Source organism: Crotalus tigris, unplaced genomic scaffold, assembly GCF_016545835.1.
Source record: "Crotalus tigris isolate CLP2741 ecotype Arizona unplaced genomic scaffold, ASM1654583v1 scf7180000018831.1652172, whole genome shotgun sequence".
Classification (NCBI taxonomy): Eukaryota; Metazoa; Chordata; class Lepidosauria; order Squamata; family Viperidae; genus Crotalus; species Crotalus tigris.
The window spans coordinates 930,411-956,764 of record NW_024097221.1 but is presented as its reverse complement, the minus strand read 5'-3'; the positions used below and the strand labels follow the sequence as shown (position 1 = coordinate 956,764).

Below are 26,354 nucleotides of genomic sequence, written 5' to 3'. Positions count from 1 at the left end.
CTTGTTTAGATATGAATGGAAATTCCATTTAGAAAAATACCATACATGTTAATTACAGTTTGAAATATGTCCAAGACAGACTTACTGTTTTAGTAATTTAGACGCTTCTTCAAAACGTCCTTCTGGTATGTGATTTAAAACCCACCTGCCACATGAAAATGCTTTGTCTTTTAGTGACACAGATTATTTAAGATTTAATGACAAGATGTATCTCGATTCAATGTTTCCTACCTATTTGCTTAACTAGATTTAAGGCAGATACTAAACTTGGCCATGTGACGTACTGATTCTTAGGCCAGTCACCCAATTACAAATTTCTTCCACCTCTCTCTTTTTTCTCTCTCTCTCCAGTTTATGACAAGCTGCAAAATGAAGAGTAGAGACAAAAATTTCCCAACCATCTTCCTAAATCCTTTCTATAGATTGGCAGGAAGAAGTTACAGACACCAATATTTCCATTTAATCACAGAATTAAGCAAATTTGAGAAAATCTGTATCTAATTTTACAATGCTGAACGTGTTCTAAGAATGGTTATTTTTATTTTAAAATGGTTGTCGATAGTTTATATGTTTGTATATTGGTTTTTAACTTACTTTAGAAACATTTCAGACTTCAGGTTTCATTTTAATAGACTTTTAATACATTGAAAAAATGTTTAACAGGATGTTGAGCATCTGACTTTTTTAAAATTTGTATCCAAAGCTTTTTTAAAAACAACGGGGAAAGCAGCAAAAAAGAAATTCTCTATTTATAGTAAAGTGCACATACTCTATGAGGAGGAAAGGAAAATTGAAACTGAGTTTTTCATGTGACTGGGAGGGCTTCAGTAGCTAAGTGCTATTGAACACATGGATCAAGACCACTATATTGAAAATGAAGGGTGTTCCTCTGGCTAACTCTGCATCAACTTGAACTACATTCAAAAAATATTACAGATAGAAATGAAAAGATCCATTCACAGCAACCACAAGTAACTGAAAATGATTGTTTTCAGTTTTCTAAAAGAAGGTGAAATTCTTATGTCTTGGATGATCTTTTAAAATTAAACTAGTATTTTATTAAGAAATTTTCAGAAAATAGGACTATCACATCTGGGTTGAAAAATCTGGAAGATCACTTGGTAACAGCATTAAGACTGTAATCTTATAAAGACATAGATATAAATATATATATATGTATATAAGCACATACGCATACATATAATTACTTAGGAAGAAGCCTCTTGTAATAGGTAATTTCAGACTTTCCACTTAACATCTATCTAGTTTCTTGAGTTGAGAGATCCAAGAATCATTAGGCCTACTTCTAGCATTACCTGGAAAACAGGTGGTCTTGTTTAATGGCTGACTCGTTTAGTAACTGTTTGCAGGTATAATGGGGATGAAAAAGTAACTTATGACCAACTCTCACATTTAGTACCTTCATAGGTCTGTAAAGCAAATGAAAGCTGAAATGAGACCATAAGTACAGTTGTGGTTTCACTGAGTGATCCCTTTACTTAAGCACCAGGTTGCCTATCCCAACTGTGGTCACTAAACAAGGACTACCTGTAATTAGATTTAACTACTAAAAATTAACACTTTTGATTTAACAGGATAACTATTTATTCTTGAGTTTTATATTTTACTAATTCCTTGTATGATTGAGCTTTTTTTCTATTTGATTTGTAGGGAATCACACCAATCCCTGATCACTTTAACTTCTGGGATAAGCTCCACATCTTCTCTTAACAGCATGTTTTGGATTGGTCTACATCAGACATGTCAAACTCGCGATATCACTTGATGCCGTGTGACGCATCAGAGCTTTTTCCCCATTGCCAGCAATGAGGTGGGCGCCGTTTCCTCATGACACATCCAGCCCGTGGGCCAGCAGTTTGACACCCCTGCTTGGTCCTATTGTAGGTATCTTGTTTATATATTAAATAGGGATGTGCTGGTCTGGGTAGCCTATTTTTACCTGGGTCTGGTCACCTGAAGAAGCCACTTTCCTAGATATAGTTCTACATTTATATTAGAGGTTATAGATACAATATAATGGCATAATATAAACAAAAGCAACCTTTGGTAATCCTTTGTCTTCAGACTAGATCAAACAAATTTCTCCTTAGCTCAGGATGACTTTTACTGCTCTGTTTCTTGTAACTGTTTCAAGGAATAGCATATATGTTTATCCTTTAAATACAGATATGATTGTATCTGCAAGCTCTGATGTGAAAGCAAACACATTTTAAGAATAGTCCATTGCTTTGTGGCCGATTCCAAAAAGTCTACTTTTTTCTTGATAAAATACTTAAAAGGTTTAAATATTTTTAGCACATTATGTAAAAACTGGCAAAGCACCCTGGTGATTAGTTATGAACACATAAACATACCTCTCCCCTCTGTCTCATTCCCCAGCAGTTTAGTAATTGTTTTTCAACCACAGTGCAAAAAAGTTGAAATTATAAATGACTTTTAGATGGACTTAGTAAATGATGATAGCAAGTTAAAGCATGTCAGCGCTCTTTCCCCTCAGTGCTGAGTTTGCACCATGGGCATCAAATGTCTGGGAGTTACAGATAAGACCCTCCAGTTCATAAAATGTAGCTGTTTCCTCATGATCTGTTTTGAAAAAAAGGTACTAGCAGCCAGGCTGAAGGCCCACTGAAGCCCACAGCAGAACTTCACCTATCTAGCACCACCAGCCACTCCTGGGAGGACCACACATGTTGTTAATGAAGATTTGGTTTTCATTAAAGGAATACATACAGGCAGTGAATCCACCCAGTATATCTCAACTACTTTATGGCTTGGATGTTTATTTAGTTGAAGTCTAAAAATTAGTTTATTTAGTTGAAGTCTAGAAATTAGAGCATGGCCCCTTTAATTAAGAAGAGCCCCTTTTAAATTCAATTTTCACACTGCACTTCTAAACAGAAGCATCATTTTAGCAACGAACCTAAGCAACTGCACTATATGTATCCCATCTTGGTAGTTGATTATAGGTGAGGAGGGGTAGAGCAAGGCAGTGGGACAAATGATGGAATAAGCTACTGATTTGTATTATTTATTTCTTTTTAAGAATTTTTCCCATTGCATTGTTTAGTCATATGCAAAAAATGAATTTGTTCAGTGATTACCCATATTCAAAATACAAACAGGGAGGTGGGCGGGTGCCTTAGCACTTACCAAAATATAGTACATTTAGAGCTGAATTAACAACTCTGCTTTTATATTTTGCCATTAAGAAAGCCTAGACATGCAAACTTGTATAACGCAACCTTCTATTTCGATACTTTGCTGCTGAGCCACGTATCATCCACAAATGACTATGGAATTAAATTAAAAAGCACTAACACGTACTCCTGAGATAGCTTCCCCAAGCTACGGGTGCGGGTGCGGGTGCGTGCCAGGAGACGTCTGGCCCTTTAAGAAACCAACTCAGTCGTGAGAAACGCTGCTGCTGCTCAGGCTTGCTTAAATTCCCAAGTGTCCAGTTAAGAAATAGACAGCTGTCTCTTTAAATGTCATTTCCTCCCATTGTATTTGAATCGTGATCAGGAAAGAGGATGTGAAACCAGAGAGGCTCGGAGGAGAGACCATCAGGGTTGGCTTGAATAATCGTCTATTAGCAATAATAGCAGCTACGGCGGCTCCGACCCGGGTCATAATGAAGGCGGAGGAGCCAGGGATGCTTTGCGCTACCTCCGCAGTGCAGGAAGCCCTCTCCAGGCAGACGACCTAATCCAGGCAGCCAAGAGACTCCAGGATAAGCACAGCGGTGACAGCTGAGCGCCGGCCGCGAGCGCCAGCAATAGCAGCGGGCTCTGCCTAGCGGCCAGTCGCGCAGCGCGAGCGGGAGGAGCGTCCCGAGGATGGGCGCGTAGTTCCGAAGGGATCGTCGCCTCGCCTGCCCAGACAGCTCCGGAGCGCGTGCGGCTAGGTGGCCGCGGTCCCTCTCGCCCTTGCCCGCGCGTCGCCAGCCCCCCCCCGCCCCTCCCCTCCCTCGGCCTTACAGGCGGCCACCCTGTGGATGTCACTGAGGGTGGGGGTGCCTCTCTGCTCGTCGCCGCCGCTGCTGCCCCCTCCCCCGAAAAGGCATTCGGGAGCTGGCAGCCTTTGTAGGGGCAGACCTCATCGCGGACAAGCCGAGAGTCACGACGGCCGTCGCCACTACAAAGGAGCGACCCCTGCCAATGTCATCCTCAGCCATCGAAAGGAAGAGCCTCGAGCCCTCCGAGTAAGTCGTGCCCGCCGCCGCTCTTCGGGGCTCTCTTACTCAGCGCCAACTTTCCCGGAGGGAGACGCAATCGCCTTGTGCGGGACTAGGGAGGGAGGAAGCCCTGGAGCCGCAGCGTTAGGCGCCGCTGGGGCTGAAGAGGAGGGCGTCGGAGGGCAGCACAATGGGGCTGCCGCTTGCTCTTTCCCTCCGCTTTCAAAGACGCGCTTTCCCCTCCCGCCGTTCCCCCTCTTGCGATGGAGTGGGCAGGGTGTCCCTCCGCTTTGCTAGACCTCAGTGATGCCTTCTTCAGGGGTTGCGCTGCGCCCCTTGGTAGGGCTGGCAGACCCCGGAGATGCGCCCAAGTTCCCCATTTTGACTCGGGAGATAAATTGCCCGAGACCTCAGACTCGCTAGCAAGCTCCCACTGAGAGTGAGAGTTGGAAGGGCACCGGCGGTCGGTAGGATGATTCATGCCGCTTCTTATGACCTGGAGGTTTAAAGGAGGCTGGCGGCCGCTGAAAGCGATTTCAGAGAGCGAGCGAGCGAGAGATGGGGAAGCGAATACTTAGTGAGAGGCTGCGTGGTTTCTTTCTCTCTCCTCGCTGCCCGCCCTGTTTAATGATCTGATTAGACTAGAGTGGTCGAGGCTATTATCAGATGAAGGCTCAGCGTCTCGATTGCCGAAATGCAAACCAGTTTGAAACTACAACACGTTGTAGTTATCTCAGAAGTGGCCAGGCGCCGGCTTCTTGCCACTTTCTTAGTCCGAGTCCCTCTCCCGATTAGCATAAAAGTTATAAAATGCTCAAAAGTATTAACAGAATTAAGTTAGGTTTTCTGGTGAATTTCTTACAAGGATCCCGTTACAAGGATTTCCAAAGGAATGCTGATATCGTATCTGCAATTACGGTTTCTGGTTACTAAATCACTGGCGCTGAACTTGAGCTGTAAAGCAGCAATGCTTTTTCATGCTTATTTGGGAATCACTTCGAAGTATATATGCATGCATAATTGTATGGCTATTCTTACCAGATAACAGCCATTTTATTTCTGGGAGGGAAAATTGCTTTAGTTGAATATACTTTTTAAAGTAACATGATTGGGGAGGGAGAGAACTTTGGATGGAAGAGGTAGGAAAAACTTCAGACGCCAACTCATTGGAAAAACAAGCTCTGTTGCTTTCAACAGGGTTTATCCTGAAAGCACTTTGGTAAGATCAATAGTTTTACTTCATTTGGATAAAATACTTTATATAAATATACAAAACATCTTGTTAATTGTTCCTGTTTCCTATCTTCCTCTGTACTTCAGTGTTCTGAGTTATATTTTAGGCTGCAGTCCTATACTCAGACTTGAGCCCATAAAACTGAATGAGATTTTATTATTAAGGAGAAGAGCTAATTTTCTAACAGTTATAAATAACCAAAACAAGAGATTCACTTATATTCCAAAACACTGCAAAATATGAGAATTTCATTCAGAATTCAAAATCATGGGATGAAAGTGCTTTTAAAGCACTTAGCAAACAAAAAGGTATCAGCTTAAGATAAAAAATATACTAAAAATGTTAAAAGTGCTTCACTTCTTTACTTTCTGCTATTTATATGGCTTTACAGGAAATACTGGTAGCTTCTGTTACTGATTTCATTGAACTGAGTAGGTGACTTGCTTCCTTTAAGGTTCATGGATGCTATCCTAATGGGACAGGGTTTTTTTAAAAAAAATGTGTACAATATTAGATAAGCAGATGAAGTCCTACATTACAATTTTCTTTGAGTCATTCAGAAAGAAAAACTACTGAGCTGTATGTATATGGACAGTCTCTCCTCTGTAAGAACTAAAAGGATTTAATAATAATAAACCACATAATATAGAAAGAGTTGCTTATAGGTTTGGAATTAAATAGGGTATTTGTCTTTATAGCACCAATTAGTATTTTAATGTGAAGTATTTGAAAACTTGAGCATCTGTCAATACTTAATCATTTATTTTCTGACGAAACTGGAAATTCCTTTTTAAAAGGTTTTGAAAAGGTGTTTGTTTTTCATAGAGCCAAAAAAATGTAACTGGAAGGGTCTTATTTGGCCACTTTTCTATTCAGTACATTGAAATCAATTCCCTACTCACTGCACAAATTAATTTTGATTTAAATTAAAGCAACCCTGACAATTATCTATCTAGCCTCTCTTCAAGACATCCAGCAAACCACCTCCCAATTAATTTTTCCATTTATATGCGATAAAAATGGTGTGTAAGAGAAAAAATCTCAGAATGAGCTTATTTAGTATAAAAACTATATTTAGCAATAAAGCCAAAGCAAGGAGAAAATGTTATTAACAGTTTGACTAGAATGTAAATGATTACTTGTCATTAATTTTAAAAATCTGAGTCTTTTCTTTTCAAGGTTTATGAGCTAAAGGTTAAGTGTGTGTTAAAATATCTTACTTTGAGCTGCTGACTGTGCAGGCTGCCAGTGTTTCACTTGGGAATTAATTCTCAACAGTAGCTATACAATAGAATATCAAGGGAGCAAAGCAGGTAACAAGATGATAATAGAGTAACATTTCCCCTCTCTCTTATTTAACCATGACTTTAGCTCTCCTTTCAGCTTACAGAGGAAGGAACTGCTGCTTACTAATACAATAGGCTTCTCCTATAATCTACCAAATAGTTTTTACTGATACTTTTCTATTGCTCCTTTGTACACTGCTTTCTGCTCATTTGGGAGGAACAGAAGAATAATAACAGTAGCACTATCAGTAGTGATAGCCAGTGTGGTGTAGTGGTTAAGACACCATGCTAGAAATTGGGAAGAGTGTGAGTTCTAGTCCCACCTTGGGCACAGAGCCATTTGGGTGACCTTAGGCCAAGCTCATCCTCTGCCCTAGAAATAAAGCAATGTCAAACCACTTCTGAAATTCTTGTCAAGGAAACTGCAGGGACTTTTCCAGACAGTCACCTGGGTACACTGATTTGAAGGTGCAGAAAAGGAGAGGAAAGAAAATAGCAGAGGTACCCTTCAGTATTAGAACAACCTTTAATGAAATATTTCAAAGGTCTCAAGATAACTAAGGAAGTTTTTGGGGAAAGGACTTTTACATATTACAAGATTTTATTATGATGAAAATGCTACACAGGGTTCAAAGTGAATATACTGTATGCTACTAATACCTAAGAAGCTACTGCAGTTAATCCCATAAATATATGGAATCACAGTAATTACTATATACAGTACTTTACAGTACTTTAGCCAGATTCAGCCTACTCTGCCCTATGCTATCGCAGAGGGAAAGTATGTGAGATCAGAAATGCCTTCAACCTCCCAGGCTTTACAAAGGCTTAGAAAATTTATGATTTCATAGAGCACACGGGTGTCGACAAAGAACTGTTAGCTAAATGTAATTTTCAATTATTTCATTTGACTTTAAACACCAATTTTTGTTGAAATAGATAGTATTTAAATAATTATATAAATAGCATATTGTTGATAACTATATACTAACTGTTGATAATACTGTATACTATATTGTTGCTCAGAATACTGTAAGTTTTTATGAAATCAAAGAGGAATATACCATCCTTTTTCACAAACAATTTTTCTATATTTCATAATCAAATATTCAGTATTCCAGAGCTGCTTCACTGAACTTTGGGAGAGACAGCCCTTTAGATTTGCCTTTCACTATTTTAATGATTCAAGTTTTAAAATTTTATTAAACACAAACTCTTTCCCTCCTTTCTTAGTGATCCAATTCTCGGTTCTGTTGTTTATTTCTTGAATTTGCTATGAGGATTAGTGATTAATGTAATTCCACAATATCAACAAGGGCTATGAAGTTGTTTAATTTTCTTTTTATTTATTTAAGCAGATTATTGTCTGTAACATAAAAGTACCAAACAAAAAGGATTTGCAGGACTCTATTATAGAATGGGCCATCTATGAATGTCAAAATGCATGCCCATTCACATTCTCTTTCTTTTACGTGTTTGTTTATATGTTTACAGGCTTTTTACAAATAAATCTGCAGAGGGATAAAATAATCTTACTAAATAAAACTCATCTTAAATGCACTAATTGTACTTTATAAAACCATTCTGTTATGCTTACTAGTTAGTAAAATAAATCTAAAATTTAACTATTTACAGGATTCCTTTAAGGACAAATAACAATGTAAATAATTTTCCATATTAAAATAGAGTAATAAAAACATAATCAAGATGCCATTGCTTACCTCCATTTCTTATTAAATAATTCATTAAAATATTCACTGCTACTGTATGTTTGGCAAAGTAGAAAAGGAAAGCAAATAGAAAAAAGACTTTAGAAATAGCATTGTCTTTTAAGTCTGAGTTTTTTTATACAATCCACACTTAATTATTACAGAACAAGATCACATAGGGAAACCATTAGAGATACCTATTTTCACTCAGCTCAGAACTATGACATAGTTTCTATTCAATAAGATTTTGTTTTTTTATAAGTAGTTGACTAAAACGTCTGCATTTTATTAAATACAAAATGTGTTCCTGATATTAAACCAATACAGCAAAAATATGTTTATCAACAAATTGCATGTTCACCTTTTTATTATGAAGTACATTATAATCAATTTATATCCTGCACTGAAGTACTGAAATATTTGTAGTTTTAGTAAAATTGATTTGCAGGGAATGAAATTCATAGCATACAGTGGTTAGAAAAGAATACTGCAAACATTGGGTTTTATTAGTTGTACATGACTATATACAGTTAAGTTTAGCTTTTTTTAAAAAAAAATGCTTAATTTATACTGCTTTTGCAGTACTGAGGAATGGCTAAAGATCACGCAAGCCGTTTTAATCCCACCACCATTGAAAAGTTTATTTAGCTTTTCCTCTCAGTCTTTTTCTAAGAACTCCCACCACCACTACTATAAATTTCTGAATGTGTCCGCCTGAAGGAATACAATCCCACTTTTACAAAAAGGCAAGCTGAGATGGTCACAGTTCCAAATTCTTATACCCAAAGCTACATTCTCATCTGCTATTGTGGAAAACGTCCTAGTCTTCTATACCCAGTTTTCGCATGATAGAGATGATAGAATCTCGATCCTAACTAGACTCTCTGCAGGTTGGAATGATTGCTTTGGTTTGTTTCGACCAGGGAGCCAGTGGATGAGGTGCTCCAAATCCCTCCTTCCTTGTTAACATGTGGAGGTTGTCAGCAAAACATTGGGGATCGATACTTCCTGAAAGCCATTGACCAGTACTGGCATGAAGATTGTCTCAGCTGTGACTTATGTGGGTGCCGACTTGGAGAAGTGGGAAGGAGACTATATTATAAACTGGGCAGAAAGCTCTGTCGAAGAGACTATCTCAGGTAAGCTACTCGTAATCCTCATCCCTTTGCCTTGCTGATAGTTTTCTCTCACAATTCTTTAGAACAAGGTGTCTCAACCTCAGCAATTTTAAGAGGCATGGACCTCAACTCCCAGAATTCCCAGCTAGAGTTAAAGTCCATGCCTCTTAAAGTTACTGAGGTTGAGAAACTTTGCTTTAGAACAAAGCTAGGATCACCTACAAAATTTGAGCACATCAGCTCCGGGTTGGGTTCAGCTTGGGCTAAAACAGTGGTTCTCAACCTTTTTAATGCTGTGACCCCCAACCAGTTGTAAGTCGAGGACTACCCAACCGGTTGTAAGTCGAGGACTACCCAACCGGTCGTAAGTCAAGGACTTTCCCTGCCCAGGAGCACCGCGCATGCGTGGTGCCGCCCCCTGCGCCGGCCGAGGCGTAGCTGGCAAGCGGCAGAGATGGAGCAGGCCAACCACCGGCTGGGCCAGCAGCTGGCCCAGCCCAAGGGAGGTAAGGCACCTGCCGGGCCCCACGCACGCCAGCAACCCTCCCTGCGCCCGCCGGCCTGCCACCTCCCAGCCCTGGCCCTCTTTTACTTACATTTTTAGTTGTTGCTCAGCAGGGAGGGGTGGAAACTTCCAGACAGCTCACCTTCGCTGCAGACAACTTGCAGCACCGTTTGCAGAATGGGACTTTTGGTGGGCTCAGCAGGGCAGAGACAGCCTGGACAATTCCTATTGGCTTTTGAAGCCAATAGAATAAAAGGGAGTAGCACAGCTAAGGAAAAGGGGGGGAAATGGCGGATTGCGTTGTTTGGCGACCCCATGAAATGGTCGTTCAACCCCAAATGGGGCCCCGACCCACAGGTTGAGAACCACTGGGCTAAAAGAACAAATATGGTTGTTTGAAAAGAACTAGTCTCAAAACCCAACTTGAGTAAGCCTTTTGCTGGATTAGCCTGAGAAGAGTCTGATTTGGTAGAGAGTGAGGTGAAAAAAGATCCAATCCTTGAAAGTGATGCTAGAATGACAGTATTACAGACAGAAAGAGGAAAGGAGGCAGAATCATGACAGAGGGCCTAGGAGTCTAAGACTGATTAAATAGCAAAATGTATGTTCAAGACATGAGGGTAGGGAGACAACAGTGTTGCCAATTGCTTTGGACTTTGCTAAAAATACAGCTCAGGATTTCAAATTGATAAAATGACTCAATAATACTAATTCAATGCAGAACTACTAATCAGTTGCCTTTATACAATCTCAATTATTTCCATTAATTTAGTACTCCCCATGCAGTCTTATTTAGTGGACCACTGATTTCAGTAGGAAAAATATACCCTGGGACAAGAGTATAGTGTGAATAAATTCTAAGCACGGGCAATCCTCAACTTACAACTGTTTGTTTAGTGACTGTTCGAAGTTACAACAGCACTGAAAAAAGTGACATGACCGTTTTTCACACTTACAATTGTTGTAACATCCCCGTGGTCACATGATCAAAATTCAGATGTTTGGCAAGTGGCATATATTTATGACGGCTGCAGCGTCCCGGGATCATATGATCACCTTTGGCCACCTTCTGACAAGCAAAGTCAATGAGAAGCCAGATTCACTTAACAATTGTGTTACTAACTTAACAACTGCAATCATTCACTTAACAACTGTGGCAAGAAAGATTGTAAAAGGGGCAAAATTCACTTAACAACTATCTTGCCTAGCAATGGAAATGTTGGGCTCAATTGTGGTCATAAGTCAAGGACTACTAGTATGTGTATTGTGCTTCCAATGAACATTATGCCACTAAGCCTTTAAAAGGCCCCAAGTTTTTTTCTCAGCTGAATAGCTGAAAACCAACACTAAATGAACAAAACAATATTCACAACATTAATACATTTCAAAAAATTTATATTTAATTACAATGTTAACATTGCATTACTGCATCAAGAAATTTTACTAATTCAGAGTGTAGGGATAGGAATAAAACTGCTAACTAGCTTATTTTTGTATTTGTGTACCACTTCTCATTATTAAAAAAAATCTCAAAGCAGTATACAAATTGTTCCATTTTAAACTTTTTTCCAGCAACTGTCTTGTTTCACTAAAAGAACTAGCTTTACATAACATAAATTGCAGCAATTTTCCAGAATAATTCAGTACCCTCAGAGGATTTTGTCCTATTTCCACTGGCTGAATATTTTCTGAGATGGCAGAAAATCTGGACTGTTAAGTTTCCATAACTTGTAATTGCATATGGCCTGACTTTTCACACTATAATGTGTGTTAATTATTTTCATGTGCTTAATGAAGTGTTTCATAGAAATTGACTGCTCAACCATGTTTTTTTAAAAATTTGTAATTCAAATAGTAATAGTATAGTATAGTATTAGTATAGTATTGGTATAGCATAGCATAGCATAGGCTCCGTCTCCGTCTCGGAGTTTTTAAGACAATATTAGCAATTTCTTGCAAACTAAAAAGTGACATTTAAAAAAACACTGATATCTTAACAGGTATTATACTATTGCCTTACTCAAGTAAACAGTGACATCTCTTGGAAGACAAGGGAGAAACATGTATCATTTTCATCCTCGGGACTATTGTCCCTGGCCCCGTGTTTAGTTTACAAGAATATTTGAAATTAAAAATCTTTTTCCAAAATTAATCATGTTAACATACAGAATATCTTACTGATATAATAAAATATGTCTAAAAGAATACAGTATAATACAAAAATATAAAAGTAGTCCTCAACTTTCAACCATAATTGAGCCAGGAACTATGACCATAAATTTTGCTGGGCATCAGGCAGATCACCACATGACCATGACTGATTTTACAACCTTTCTTTGTTGCAGTCATTAAGTGGATATGGCAGTTATATTAGCAATAGCAATAGCACTTAGATTTATATACCACTTCACAGTACTTTACAGCCCTCTCTAAGCAGTTTACAGAGTCAGCCTATTGTCCCCAACAAGCTGGCTCCTCATTTTACCAATCTCGGAAGGATGAAAGATTGAGTCAACCTTGAGCTGGTCAAGATCAAACTTCTGGCAATGGGCAAAGTTAGCCTGCAATATGCATTCTAACCATTGCACAACCACGGCTCGACTGTAGTGAACTCTGTGGTTGTAAAATGAACGATGTCTTTAAGTGAATCCATTGTCTACTGGAAACCAGAAACAAATGCCAATTTCTGGCAAAAAAAAAAAAAAAAGCTGCAGGACTCTGCAAATAGTGATAAAAGTGGACCAGTTGCGAAGCACCCAAAATATAATCGCATGATCATGAAATAGGTGTCTGTGTGGTCTTCGAATCCAAGTCTAAGTACTGGGAAAATGTGTTGTAACTTTGACTGAACTTGAAAAAAAGTTAGGTCCTGTCCTCAAAAGTTATAACTGCCACATCATACACACATAGTGATGTAGTTGTGTTCAGATGCTTGGCAACTGGCTTGCATTTACATCCGGTTGCAGCATCCCATAGTCACATGACTGCATTTTGCAATATTTTTTGCCATTTTCCAGCAAAAAACCATCCATTTTATAAGATGGATTAGGACTTACAACCACAATTTGCTTAACAACCACAATGACTCACTTAAAATGGTTGTAAAGTCAAGTACATTGACATGGTGATTTGTCTTACAGCTGCAATGATGTATAACCAAAATTCCAGACTAAATGGTGGTCATAAGTAAAGGACTACTTGTATCTGCTTGTATTAACGTACAACCAGGAATTATAAAAAGTATGAAGAATTTTGCAATTCCTCTTTCTCTATTCTGTAATGTGCATAGGAACAAGGCACATTATACTAAGCATTATTTGTAAAAATACTTTAAGATCTATCGTAATGACCACAATTCATATGATACCGATGTGAATGAAGATCTATCTGTACACCAAACTCATTATCATTCTACTTAATTCTTCCATAAATGTGTGATTTAAAATCAAATTCAAATTTGCACTCCTATAACAATTTGGCTATTTTAATCTGGATTACTCAACAATCAATCAATCTACAGAAGATTTTTAAGGGTCAATAAGCAGAAAGAAGGCAAATTAAGAATAGAAATTATTTCCAAACTCCTTTGAGATCCTACTTTAATATTAGAAAGCTGAGCTGACACAGTAAGCTGTGGTGTAGTTGAAAATATTGTAGAGCTTTTTGCTTGCTTGTTTTGTAAAGATGTTCTGGCCATATTTCTCCAATGGATGCTATGCTCCTGTGGACTATGACATGTCCATAGAGTTATGTAGTCCTTATCAGGTGACCACAATTGGAACCAGCAACTCAGTTGTTAGGCGAAGCAAATCGCAAATGTGCTCACAATATTACTTTAGGAATCCTTTAAAGACCTGCAAAGAGCATAAATACAAGAATTGATCAAAAACTTAGTTTTTTATCACTGTCATTAATTGCAAACAATAATTATTTATTTACATCCCACCCTTACTATTTTTACAAATAGTTCAAGGGGGTGCACATAGCTCATCCTTCTTTCTCTTCTTATTTTCCCCACAACAATCCTATAAAGTGAATTGAGCTGAGAGAGGGATAGGCCCAAAGTCTCTCAACTGGCTTTCATGGCTAAGGCAGGACTTGAACTAAATTGAATTAATCAGGACAGTCGATAAATTAGGACTACCTATATAATTTGTTTCCTCTTTGTGCTTTCTTTTCCCTCTCCCCAGAACTTCAGACTATCCATATTTGCTTAAAAATAAGGTCAGATAGATACACTTAGCTTTGTGTCAAAACTTTGTTAAAATGGATTTTGGAACATTAACCTTGGACACTTTTTTTTCTCCCCAAAAAAGGCTTTTTGGCCAAGATGGTCTCTGTGCCTCCTGTGAGAAGAGAATCCGAGCCTATGAGATGACCATGAGAGTAAAGGACAAAGTGTATCATCTGGAATGCTTCAAATGTGCTGCTTGCCAGAAACATTTTTGCGTTGGTGACAGATACCTTCTCATAAACTCAGATATAGTATGTGAGCAAGACATCTACGAGTGGACTAAGATCAATGGGATGATATAACTCACTTGTGCCTCATAGTCTCAAATACATTTCATGAGTGACATATATATTTAGCTATGGTGAGGTTACTGCTCACATCTATATGCTTTCTCTAAGGGGGAAATGGAACAGAATACATAGGCATTGCATCCAACAAAATAAGTGATGATTGAATAAAAGACAAAATTATTTCTTTTAGCAAATATGCTGTGATTACAAACTGACATTAGAGGTAATGACTGAAACTAGAGAACCAATATAAAGCAACAATGGATACTTTTAAACTGAAGTATGATAGGTAACTTTGTGGATTTTTCTTCTCTAACCTGGTACTTTTCAGATAAATTGAGTCTACAAGTCCCTAGAAATCTAGCATTTGTTGTCCTAAGAGTTCTGGCAAAAGGGTGGCCTTAACACTAGCAAACAAAATTGTTCAATTAAATTTTGCTTATTTTGTATCTATTTATCTGGATTATACTCCCAGCACTAATATTACATGTAAGAGCATCAGGAGAGTTGTATGTATGAAGAGGAAGGACCTCCAAATAAGTGTAGCCTCCCCCCCCCTTTAATGATACTTTTCTTTTTGAAAATGAAAGTACAATTTTTGTTCCAGTGCAAAAGATGATACCTCATCAGATATAATTAAATCTTTGTGAAATCCATGAGAGTTAATGGGATGTAACTGGGAAGGTAGGAAAGACTGCAGCCTTAAATGGTAATTATTTCAAATAATGAAGATGGATAGCTACCTTTTTAAATATTGTTGGAAGGTGAGGAATTCCACTACTCCTTTCTATACAATAATTTTTTAAGTTCTTCTAACTATTTTATTAGAAAATGTAAATATATTATTTTATGTAGTAAGATACTGCAGACTTAATTAAATAGACTTGATCTAAGAGTTGTGATATTTTTCATTCAATACACTGGCAGCTTTTTTGATTATCATTTTAGTGCAATAAATATATAGCTGTTGTATGGCTCATTTATTTGTACACAGAGTATCTTCCTTTGAGCTCAGATTTTGTTTTGACAGACTTAACAACACTGTTAATCTCACTGTATTAAATAGATTCAAAGGAGAAAATGTAAGTCTTCCTAATAATAGAAGAAGTTAATTTCCCCAACCTTTTGGGGATGCAGCCATTATTTATCTTGATTGCTATATGCATTGCAATAAATGTTGTAGGTGCCTAATTAATTTGTGATGTGACTAGTCATGAATTATTTTACTCCTCTATGCTCCATACATATGCTGCCTGATATTGTTTAGATTATTAAAATGAGATGATGCTTTAGGTGTGATTCTGATATTATTCTTGCATTTTGAGAACAGAAACATTTTCAAAGCGATCCCTGACATGTAGCAATGCACATTAGCTTTCACATCTTTCCAGAGCAGCCTTATTATGCATGTTGATAAGGAATTAGATTTTTCAGTATTCAGTGAGACTACATTTCCTACATAGTATACTTAGGATTGTAATTATTTTTTCTTTATTCATTCTTTAACCATTACTTTCAGAATTATGAAGACCTAATGCAGCTTTAATATCCTCTTAATTCATCCATGAAGAAGAGATAACTTGCTGTTTTTCTTGAAACTGAAACTCAACTGTCTTTTTGCCCAAAGGCTGTGTGCAGTTCAGTCACTCATTTAGTACAATCTCCTGAATAAGAACTAAAGAAACTCTGGTGTAACCTTGTAATTTTATATAAGCAGAAAAGTTCAGTTATAGCAGAATTCATGGTGATTAATAAGTCATGGTAAAAATATGAATTTCCAACAAATCTGATATATTTACTGTGGAGTGGAAGCTCTACCCATTGTTTAGAGAAACAATGCCTTGATGCGGTATGATGGGAGTTTTCAGTGAAACAAACATAATTGAACAAGAAAGTGGAATTGAAATTGAACAGATTCAAATCTAAATCAATCTAAACTGTCTTGGGCACTGTACTTAAATTTGTAAAATTTGTTAGACCCCTAATATTTTATTTGGTCTAGTTGTTACTAACCAATCTGTCACCATTTACATCTGTACTAAAACCAAGTATAGCCAAGCAATTTTGCCAGCAAGTCTAAAGTTCTGATATCCCATACATTCTTGGAGGGAAAAAAAAAAAACAGAGAAAGTCACCCATTCTCCAGAAATATTTTATTTACCAAATAAGAGATTTTTTCCTCTGCCCTCCGAACTTTACCTTTAAGTTGGAGTCTTAGATCAGCTTAAAAGAATTCAAATTATTGAAAAAAAATAATAGTTAGAATGCAGAGATGGTTGCAAATGTGCCTGCTGAAAAAGTGGACTCCTAAAAATTGTACATTGGTTCAGAGAAGATGCTTCCATTGTGAATTTTAATCCTTTTGTAATTCCATAATAGGGCTTCTCTCTCTTTTCTCTTTTCTTGTTCAGTTACCACATACATACTCTTTGTCTTTATCCATTCCATTCCATTCCACTTTCTGTCCCTTCTAAGTATGCCCTCAAAGCTATTATTTTTTGCTAGTGTTTTTATTAAAAGAAGTGTATTTGTGTGTGTGTGTGTATGTGAATGTGACAGAGACCAAAAGAAAGGTTTGTGAATCAGAGGGACAATATTTGGGATATGCTGATGGGAATTTCATAGTCAACTAATTTTAATTCTGTTATTTCTATTTCTTTTTTGTCCTGGGCCTATCCATTTTGAATTATGGATTGATAAACAGATAAGGATGTCACCTGCACAGTTTATGAATTATGGTGGGCAAGATTGGTTTCAGCCAGAGTTAGTAAGCCTAGGTTGGCAAGAAAAGGAAGCTGGCACATCGCAGGTTCTCTCTCTCTCTCTCTCTCTCTCTCTCTCTCTCTCTCTCTCTCTCTCTCTGCCTCTGCTTCCCTCCCTCTCTCCCTCTCTCGCTCTCCTTTCCTGGCAGACGGTCATTTTCATTTTGTGTGAATATAGTAAGCAAGTTTTCTAGGGAAAAAATAAGATTTTTTCACAGGTTTAGCTATCCTCATATGTCTCTGAGATTACTGAATTTATTAAATTTAACATGAATTGCATTCCTCTATAAACTTGTTATTGCAAAGTCATGATGAATCATTAATTATTTCCATAGATCTGTATGAAAAAATATTTAAAAAAAGAAGTACTAGCAGTACAAAGTTATTTTGGAGAAACTCCATTTTTAAAAATTTCATTAAACTGCTAATTAAGCCTTACTAAATGAAATCAGTTAAAAGCGAAACAGACACGAATATTGGATTACATTATATTTTGTCTGAATTCAATACAAGTTTTAAAAGCCTATCCTTTTTTTATTGTCCCCATTATTCAATGTCATGCTTTGAAGATAAGAGCATTACCTGCAGTATTACTTTTCCCTCTGTCTCCTTGGTTGGAGAAAATGTACCATATCGAAACATAATGAAACTTTTAAATAGACAGCATAAATTTAGAGCAGTTATTAACATAAGGTTGTCTAAAATAGCTGTCTTTGTGTCCCTGTTCCCTTTCTCAAGGTAACACCGAGTTCTCAAAATTGTTGTACCTAAGATCACATAATTTGAATTCTGCATACGGCAGCACAAAACTTAATACAATCTGCCAAATTCATAGCATACAGTGGTTATAAAAGAATACTGTAAACATTAATTTGTATAATTGCATTCTAATAATATAGATCACAAATTAAAAATACTTTGGGTATTATGTATATTATCTTCCTGTTCCTGAATAAGTTTTCATTAATATATAAATTTTCATCCTAAATTTTAGGCTTTCAAATATATGCTAGAGTACACATAGATTGCCTATGATCTAAGTCTAAAAAGAAAACAATTCATTAAGCCTGTTAATTGATTACATTGACTTATAATCCACAATAATTAGTCACTTCAAAACATATACATTTAAATAGTAATCTACAAAAGTGCTAGCATGGTACAGTATAACAATGTATAGTTAGCATCTCCACATACATTATATTAGTTTAATATTTTACCTTTTTGGTGATTGCTGGCTGCAGTGCAGGCAAATAAAATCAAATGGACAATTCATGCTTTTTGTTTACTCTGTAATAAAATGAAATACTTCATACCTGCTCTGTAACAAAAATAATTTATGCAATAATCAGTGAAAATTACTTTAGACAGAGGTTTACTATAGGACTATATATATTTATTATGGAATAATTTAAATTAAAGATAGGCTTACATAAATTAGACTAGCACATGATAAACCAATTTTTGTCCTATAGACCATTATTTTCTGTATCTAAAAAGACCTATAAATAAATTTTCTTTCTTTTTTTAAAAAAATATTTTATTGGTTTTTTAATTTTTAAGAAAAAGTATTCAGGACACACCTTGGTGTTTGGGTAATCAGACATTCAAAAGTAAAAACATAAATAAACAACTCAACTTAATACATTCACTATCTCCTCTCTATTTCCCTCATATAACATAATACGTTTAAAATATTCCATTTCTAAATTAAATTTCTATTATTACTAAACCTATTTTAAAACTTTATCAGTTTATAATTACCAAAATCAAATTTAACTTTAAATCAACAAGTTATCAATTCAGGTATCCCTTCCAGACGTATTCTAGTTCTTAATTTCTCTCATCCCTCCTTTTATCACCAATCTCATTTATTTCTTCTTCCATTACGCAATAGCTATCTTAGTTAAAAAATAATGTTAAACTTTAATTCACTTCAATTCATTACACAAACTTCAAATTTTATCCAACTGATTATCATACCTTATCACATCTATGTTATTGTACAAAAAAATCATCTAAGTTAAAACACTCCATTAATTATTAAAACCAACCCAATCTAAAAAATCAACATTTTTTCAATTCCTATATAATTTTCATCAAAATATATCTATTATTCCAAAAAGTATTATTAATCTATTTAAAATATCCATTCTAAAAATCATCCTCATGTATATATGTTTATATTTTTTCTTGCTTCTAACTCTAAAATCATAATCCTTAAAACAAACCATAAATCCAACATTGCTTTTTAATCCATTACACATTTTAAATTTCTCTTTTCAGTCTAATTCTGGCTTTTTTCCTGTGCCAAGAAGGTTTCCATAGGGACGCTTCCCTTTCAGCCATTGGATCTATCTTTGTTGATTGCAATAGCCTTTAAGATAGTAGAAATCCCATCCTCTCCGTTAGACGTCTATTTCTCTCCTCCTTGAAGCGTCGTTGCTTTGTAATTTGAAATCTCAGTCTTTGCTTCTTCTGTTCCTCAAAGTTGCAGATGGAAGGTTTTGTAAGATAGAATAAGTTCCTCTTTTATCTCTGTTGATTCCTCTTCTAATATATTTTGATTTATACCATAGTCAGATGTAACCTGGACATCCATTTGAACATTTGAAGTGAAATTTCTGGATCTTAGTTCTGTAGTAAACTTTTTCATTGTAGCACATATTTCTGCAGTAGCCTCATAGATCTTTTCCAATATAAGTGTACAGTTTAATTGTGACCATTTTGATAGTGATTAAAAAGAGTCTCTCTTTTCTTTTTTGTGAAGGCTATATTTGGTATAATTTAGGCAATATCCACCCCATAGTTCCCATAGTTCCCCAGCTTATCTTTCCTCTTCAAAGGTGTTTTGAAGGTCACTATCTTCAAATCAAGTAACCAGAAGTTGCAGTATTAACTTTTTACCACTAGATGTCCTCAGTAGGTTAAAAAAGGTCTTTTCCAAACACCATTTCTCCTTTTCTATCTTTTAAAGTATAATGTGAAAAAGAAATAATCTTCCAGGATAGGATGATAGTACAGTTCTTAAAAAAAGAGGAAAGGAAAAGAAACCCCCAAAAATATAAAAGTAAATATAGTCTTTAAAATTTTGTTTTATTTTTATAAAATGCCTTTCTTCCCCAAAAATGTAGAAGCTGCCTTTTCAAGCCAGGGAAGTAATTCCAACAAGGCTCTTTCAGGTATCAAATACAAAATAGAACAGAGAGAATAACAAAGAAAGGTCTCACCCGGATTCACCACAGGGGTTCTTACAGCTTAGATGTTCTTTGACTTGCGGTTTGAACCAGCAGGGTGATCGGCCATTTTACTGGCCGATATTCTCCGTCAGCCCTCAGATAGCTCGGATTGCTAAAGGAGCCGCCGCTCCTCAGCACCCGAGCAGAGCCTCCTCGACAGAACTTGCATCCTCCAGGGCGACTTTGGACCTGCATAAGGGTCTGCCGGCGGAAGGAAAGCTAGCTGACGAGGAGGCAAGTCTCCCTGTGCGACTAGAGATGCCACGAACCGGAACTCAAACATTTTCTTTCTTTAAGTTATGTTGTTCTTCTGTCATTTTGAAAGGACCCTTAAGGCTCGGCACTTTATAATTTCAGATGTTTCAAAGCATATAAAATTCCATTTGATTTTAATTAGATAAAACTGAATCAATTTTAAATAAAGTTACACTTAACTTCTTGCTGAATGTTACTGCCTATTAATGTTAAAAAATAATCTGAGACCTTTATAAAGCCTTCAGTTTTATTGCCCAAATAAGTTCCATACATTCAGTCCAGACCAACTACTGAAACATACAGTTTGCTTTTTCAGGATGTGATATGCAATCTCTTAGTTCAAATTTCCATACCTGAAACTTTAAACTATAACTGCTATTGTCCACAGCAGGATCTTGGATATGCTTGCTAGGGTTGATGGATCTGGGATTTATCTGAGGGACATTAGGCTGGGGATATCTGCCTTAACAGGTACATGCCCCTACAGTAAAGAAGGAAGAATAATTTGATCCCTGTTACTGACTTTGAGAGAAGAACCACAATCATATTTGAGCCCAATTTCCGCCAATTGCTTGACTGTACATTTGGAACACCATTGCCTTTACCCTCACAACAGTAATCCTGTAAAGTAGATTGGGCCAAGAGAGAATGAGATCTCATAGCAAAAGTTGCATTTGAACTTAAGTCTCTCCACACAGGATAGCCTCCAACTTGTGGTTCCAGTTCAAAAATCAACATTGTGAAAGTGTCCAATTCGCCTCAACCTCCAAAACAAGTTTGTAGTTATGATTCTAGAGATAAGGTAGAAGTACTTTAGCAGTGCCTGATATAAATCACAAAAGTTGAAAAATAACTGAGAGGAAATGATATAACAGATATGATTTAACAATTGAGCTTTACTTGTAACTCTATAGCTATCATTCTCCAGAATTTCCCACTAGAGCTCTTTTTTCTCAGCAAGCATTGAAGTTTTTTTTATTAATTTGTTTCATTTATGGCATCTTCATTATTAATCTGAATAATATGGAACTCTCCTTGGGTATAATAGCGTTCCTTTCCAGCACATTAAATTCATAAAATGGCAACAAGTTTCAGAAGGGTTCTGCAGGGAGGAGAGCCCACAAACAACAATGGCTTCTTCTAGTTCTCATCTAATAATCCATTTCAAAAAAATCCACCATAAATGTTAGGTAAGATTTATTGTATTATATAACAATAGAGTAACTACTTGTAGCTTTGTGTTCCATGCATGTGTTCAAATATATTAGCAGCAGATATGAATTTATCCTATAAAACCTTGCTTTTGAAAATTTAAGCAAAGTGTAATTTGCTTTTCCTTCTCAAAAAGTACAGCACAAATCATTGGTGTATGTTTCACAAATTGCACAAAAAGCTCAATGTGGCCATGATGAAGAGCCTTAGAAAGATGCAAATTAAAAATTACTCTATAGTTTGTCCCTTTGATAGCCTTAGTCCCTGAAATTATGGGTTTTCTTGCATCTGAATGCCATGAATGGTGGGAGTCAAAGGAGATATGTAAGCAAGTCTGTCACTCACTCCTTTTCTGTCTTTGAGACCATCAATAAAACATTTCAATGAGTTCTCCTATTTATTATTAAATTTATATCCCATTTTTCCGGCTTTTTGAAACTTATTGGCTTATGGCAATAAAAGGGAAAAAAGACAAAACAATATAAAACAATATAACTAGAACTAAGACAAAATTAAATTATTTTATATATAATTGAGTATATCAATTCAACCATTAAAATTTTTGAGAACATTACTTTTTTTCCATTTTTCTAACAGTGAAAACCAAGCACACTTCCTTGGAAGGGAATTCCATAACCTAGGGAATATGTCCTTCTCCCCAATAACAAATACATGAGTTTCCATTAATAGAGGGATCGTCAAAAGGGTATCTACAGATTCTTTTTCATATAAGAAGAAATAAACACCAAGATCTTAAATTGTTATCCAGTATATACAACTGACAACCATGATATGCTTCATCTAATACCTGTACCTTATATTAATCAAAATTTTGCATTAAAAGTAGCAGTGCCTTTTCCCAGAACTGCATGCACATTGCTAACAAATAACTTCATATTATTTCAAGTCTTTAAAGATTTGCACAGCATCATTTCTTCCTGAGTTGCTTGACTTTGTCAGAGGGTTGCTACTGGACAGATTTTAGTTCTGAGGGATTTCAACTTTGTCTTTCTGGAAAAGTTAGACTTCCTCATGAATTTATGGCCACCATGACAACCAAAAGCTTGTTTCAGGTGATTGCAGTCTGACACATATAGATGACCAAGTATTAGATCTGGTTTTTATGTACATCTAACATATAACTCTCTCACACATACAAACAAAAGTATGTATCTGGTGTGTACATGACACCTTCATAATAACAAAAAAGGAACTAGAGAAGATATATGAAAAAACCGACAACATATTACCCTTCCTAGATATCATCATCATCAAGGAAAATGACAGCAAATTAGAAATGCAAGTCTGTTAGAACAGAGCTTTTCGAGCTTTTCACCCATTGTACCACTTTTAGGATATGGCAACATCCGAGTACCACCAGTTGCCTAGCAAGGTGTCAAAAACTTGATGACCCCCCCCCCAAAAAAGGAAAAAAGTGATGAAGTGCAGGTAATCCTCAACTTACAACAGTTCACTTAGTGACTGTTCGAAGTTACAATGGCACTGAAAAAAGTACCCCCCAAACCACAGCCTAGCAAGACACCTGCCTGCCCACCCGGTAGCACTCTTCCTCCTGTCTGAGGTTTTCATTGTTGTGAGCATTTTTGTTGAGGATTGGCAGCGGGGATGGGGTGGGGTGTTTGGTTTTTATTCCCCCCATCTGCTGGGTAGTTGCAACAGGTTTTGGTCACTTCACATGACCCTGGGACACTGTGACCGTCATAAATATGAATCAGATGCCAAGCATCTGAATGTAAAGCACAAGACCCTGGAGATGCTGCAACATTCCAGCTGATCGGCGCTTCTTCTGGGCTCAGCAGAAGTGCCAGGATCAGCGCCGAGCTCCAGCTGGAGCCTGGCACTGATCCTGGCGCTTCCACTGAGCTCTGACAGCCCTGCAGCTCCAGCCATCTCTCACTCAGGCTTGTGTGGTGCTGCCACCGGTTCAGCTCATTCCCCTTCCCCGCTATCACTTTTCTAGGATGGTTGCTTACCACCTGCCAGGTGCCAATGTACCACAGGTGGTACCCGTACCACTGATTGAAAAGCCCTGTGTTAGAAAACAACCCAACAGATTAACCAAGTGTTCCACTACCAAAGTAACAACCCAGCCTCCTAGAAGAGGAGCAGAGGGAGAACATTATTCAGATGAGTACAACTGCACTGCAATAACCAAGAATACCAGAAAAAGGAAACATGCTGCTTATACCACAGCTTCCAACAAAACGGATACTTTATCAAAAAAAATGTCTGACCATTCAAACCACAATACCACAATCAACAAAAGCTATGAAAATAATAAGACTATAAATCAAAACATTTCAGAAACAACCAACAGCCTATTATAATTACAGGGCACTACTGTACCATATAAATCAACTAAAGTCCTCTTGAACATCTTAAGTACACCAAAAGACAAGAAGAAAAAAAAACAGGTCGGTTTTTCCTTTTTTGCTGTTATATAATATTTCATTAATAAACCTAAATAAACTTTATATTTAAATTTTTAATTGCCTATTTCCGTTGAGCTGCAGCCAATTACCCTATTTTCATAGAAATCACTTTCAATGGTTCATGCATATAATGAGAACATTTCATGGAATTCATTAACCCTGCTAATCAAGATCTATCTGTATAAATGTATGCTGCACAATAGAATTAACGGAAGAAGATATTGAGGAATTCTATGATAAAGTGCAAGAGAAGTTATATGCCAGGGGTCCCCAACCTTTGGGTCACAGCTCTGAGCTGTTTGCAATCAGACTGGAAACAGTGGGTGAGTGCGCACACACATGCGTCGCCATTTGCGCGAGCAGCAGTCGAGCAGGTGCACGTGTGCTCTATATCCGTGAGCAGTGGCTTCGTGTGCATGCCACTTGCACAAATGGAGCTATGCGCAAAGAACAAACCCTTCTTCCCCCACCCCCTCCCCATCGATCTGCAAAGCCAGAAAGGTTGGGGAACTCTATTATATGCAACATCAAAAGAATGCTTGATATCCAACTGGGCTGGCTGAATTCAATAATGCAAGAGATAGTTTAAAACAATATTATACCAAAAAACATTTACTGCTAATGCTTGCTCAGTGCAGCTGAGGAACCTTACCATGAAAAAGAAGGTTTTATAAGAGTCGAATTTGAAGAAACTGTCATTTGGAATCAAATGAGGACCCAGATTGTTGGGGGCAATGTAAATATATATATACATTGCTTACTGGTGTACACCGCTTAGAGAGTGCTTAAAGCGGTATATAAGTCTCATAAATAAATAAATAAAATAAATAAACAAGAAATAAGGAAAGGATGGGTATCTTTAAACTTATATAGTGACTATATTACAAAGGCTCTTAAACTTTGTGATACTGAAATCTCACTCACAAGACAAGATCTTGAATAAGGACTTTTAAAAAAATACTAGAATGGTTGAAATAATATCTGTAAAGAGAATGTGTACAATGATATATATGAAAGGTACATACTTATTTTATCAGTGCTCATTCTGATCCCAGATAAAATAGGCAAGTACAGACAGTCCTTATCAGCACGATTAAGCCCAAAATTCCTGTTGCTAAACAAGACAGTTGTTAAGTGAGTTTTGCCCCATTTTATACCTTTCTTGTCACAGTTAAGTGAATCACTGCAGTTGTTAAGGAACATGTTGTTAAGTGAATCTGGCTTCCCCATTGACTTTGCTTGTCAGGAGGTCGCAAAAGGTGATCACATACCCTGAGACACTGCAATTGTCATAAATATGAACCAGTTGCCAAGCATCTGAATTTTGATCATGTGACCATGGGGATGCTGCAATGAGCATACCTGTGAAAACAGTCATAAATCACTGTTTTCAGGACTGTTATAATTTTGGTCACTAAATGAATGGTTGTAAGTCCAGTTTCAGTTCTGTATTTTATGTTACCCAAGTTCAGACCTATGCAATAAACGAAATGGTCACCTGGCTATATAATTACACAGTCCTTGCTAACATACTTGAATTTGTATTAAAAGATAGAAATTGCTGTCTTGGGTAAGCAGTTAAGCGATCAAAAGCTGTGCCACAAATGTTGCCAGCTAAAAACCGGTTTCAGGATTCCGCTCATACACTTCATTTCAGCGTGTGAATCTTGACCACTGTGCTCTCTAAACTACAGTTTATGCTTTTAGGACGACATCAAGACCTACCTACTTACGGCTTAGTGTCGAATATTTGAAAGCGGAAAGCTTTTGTAGAGGTCATACCAAACAGAGGTTAACGCGAAGGACAAACTCAGACTCAATTTCAGTCTGGGCGCCGCCCATAAAAAAAGGGACACAAGGCT

The 26,354-nt window shown here is 36.9% G+C and overlaps 1 protein-coding gene and 1 long non-coding RNA gene across 3 annotated transcripts; one reads left to right on the top strand and one right to left on the bottom strand.

The window, feature by feature from the left end:
• Positions 1-556: 556 nt before the first annotated feature.
• Positions 557-16,701, top strand: LMO2 (LIM domain only 2). Of its 2 annotated transcripts, none has more exons than XM_039356840.1 (3): positions 557-4,222; positions 9,348-9,563; positions 14,364-16,701. In XM_039356840.1, the coding sequence occupies exons 1-3, from the start codon at positions 4,179-4,181 to the stop codon at positions 14,581-14,583; spliced, it is 480 nt and encodes a 159-aa protein (XP_039212774.1). In that variant the 5' UTR covers positions 557-4,178; the 3' UTR covers positions 14,584-16,701. The 2 variants fall into 2 exon arrangements, with proteins under 2 accessions (XP_039212774.1, XP_039212773.1); XM_039356839.1 differs by lacking the exon at positions 557-4,222 and adding an exon at positions 4,364-5,414.
• On the bottom strand, positions 12,657-26,318 carry LOC120314101. Its single transcript, XR_005558339.1, has 3 exons — positions 26,218-26,318; positions 18,554-18,623; positions 12,657-13,901 (listed from the first exon to the last, which is right to left on the bottom strand). It is a non-coding gene; the product is annotated as an uncharacterized LOC120314101 (long non-coding RNA).
• Between the last annotated feature and the right edge of the window lie 36 nt (positions 26,319-26,354).

What these genes read in the sequence shown, in the direction of transcription:
- LMO2 (XM_039356839.1), top strand. Translation starts at nt 5,326, where the DNA reads ATGGAAGAGGTAGGAAAAACTTCAGACGCCAACTCATTGGAAAAACAA. An exon ending in TTTATCCTGAAAGCACTTTG is followed by an intron (nt 5,415 to 9,347) that starts GTAAGATCAATA and finishes TGTTTCGACCAG; the next exon opens with GGAGCCAGTGGATGAGGTGC. An exon ending in TGTCGAAGAGACTATCTCAG is followed by an intron (nt 9,564 to 14,363) that starts GTAAGCTACTCG and finishes TCCCCAAAAAAG; the next exon opens with GCTTTTTGGCCAAGATGGTC.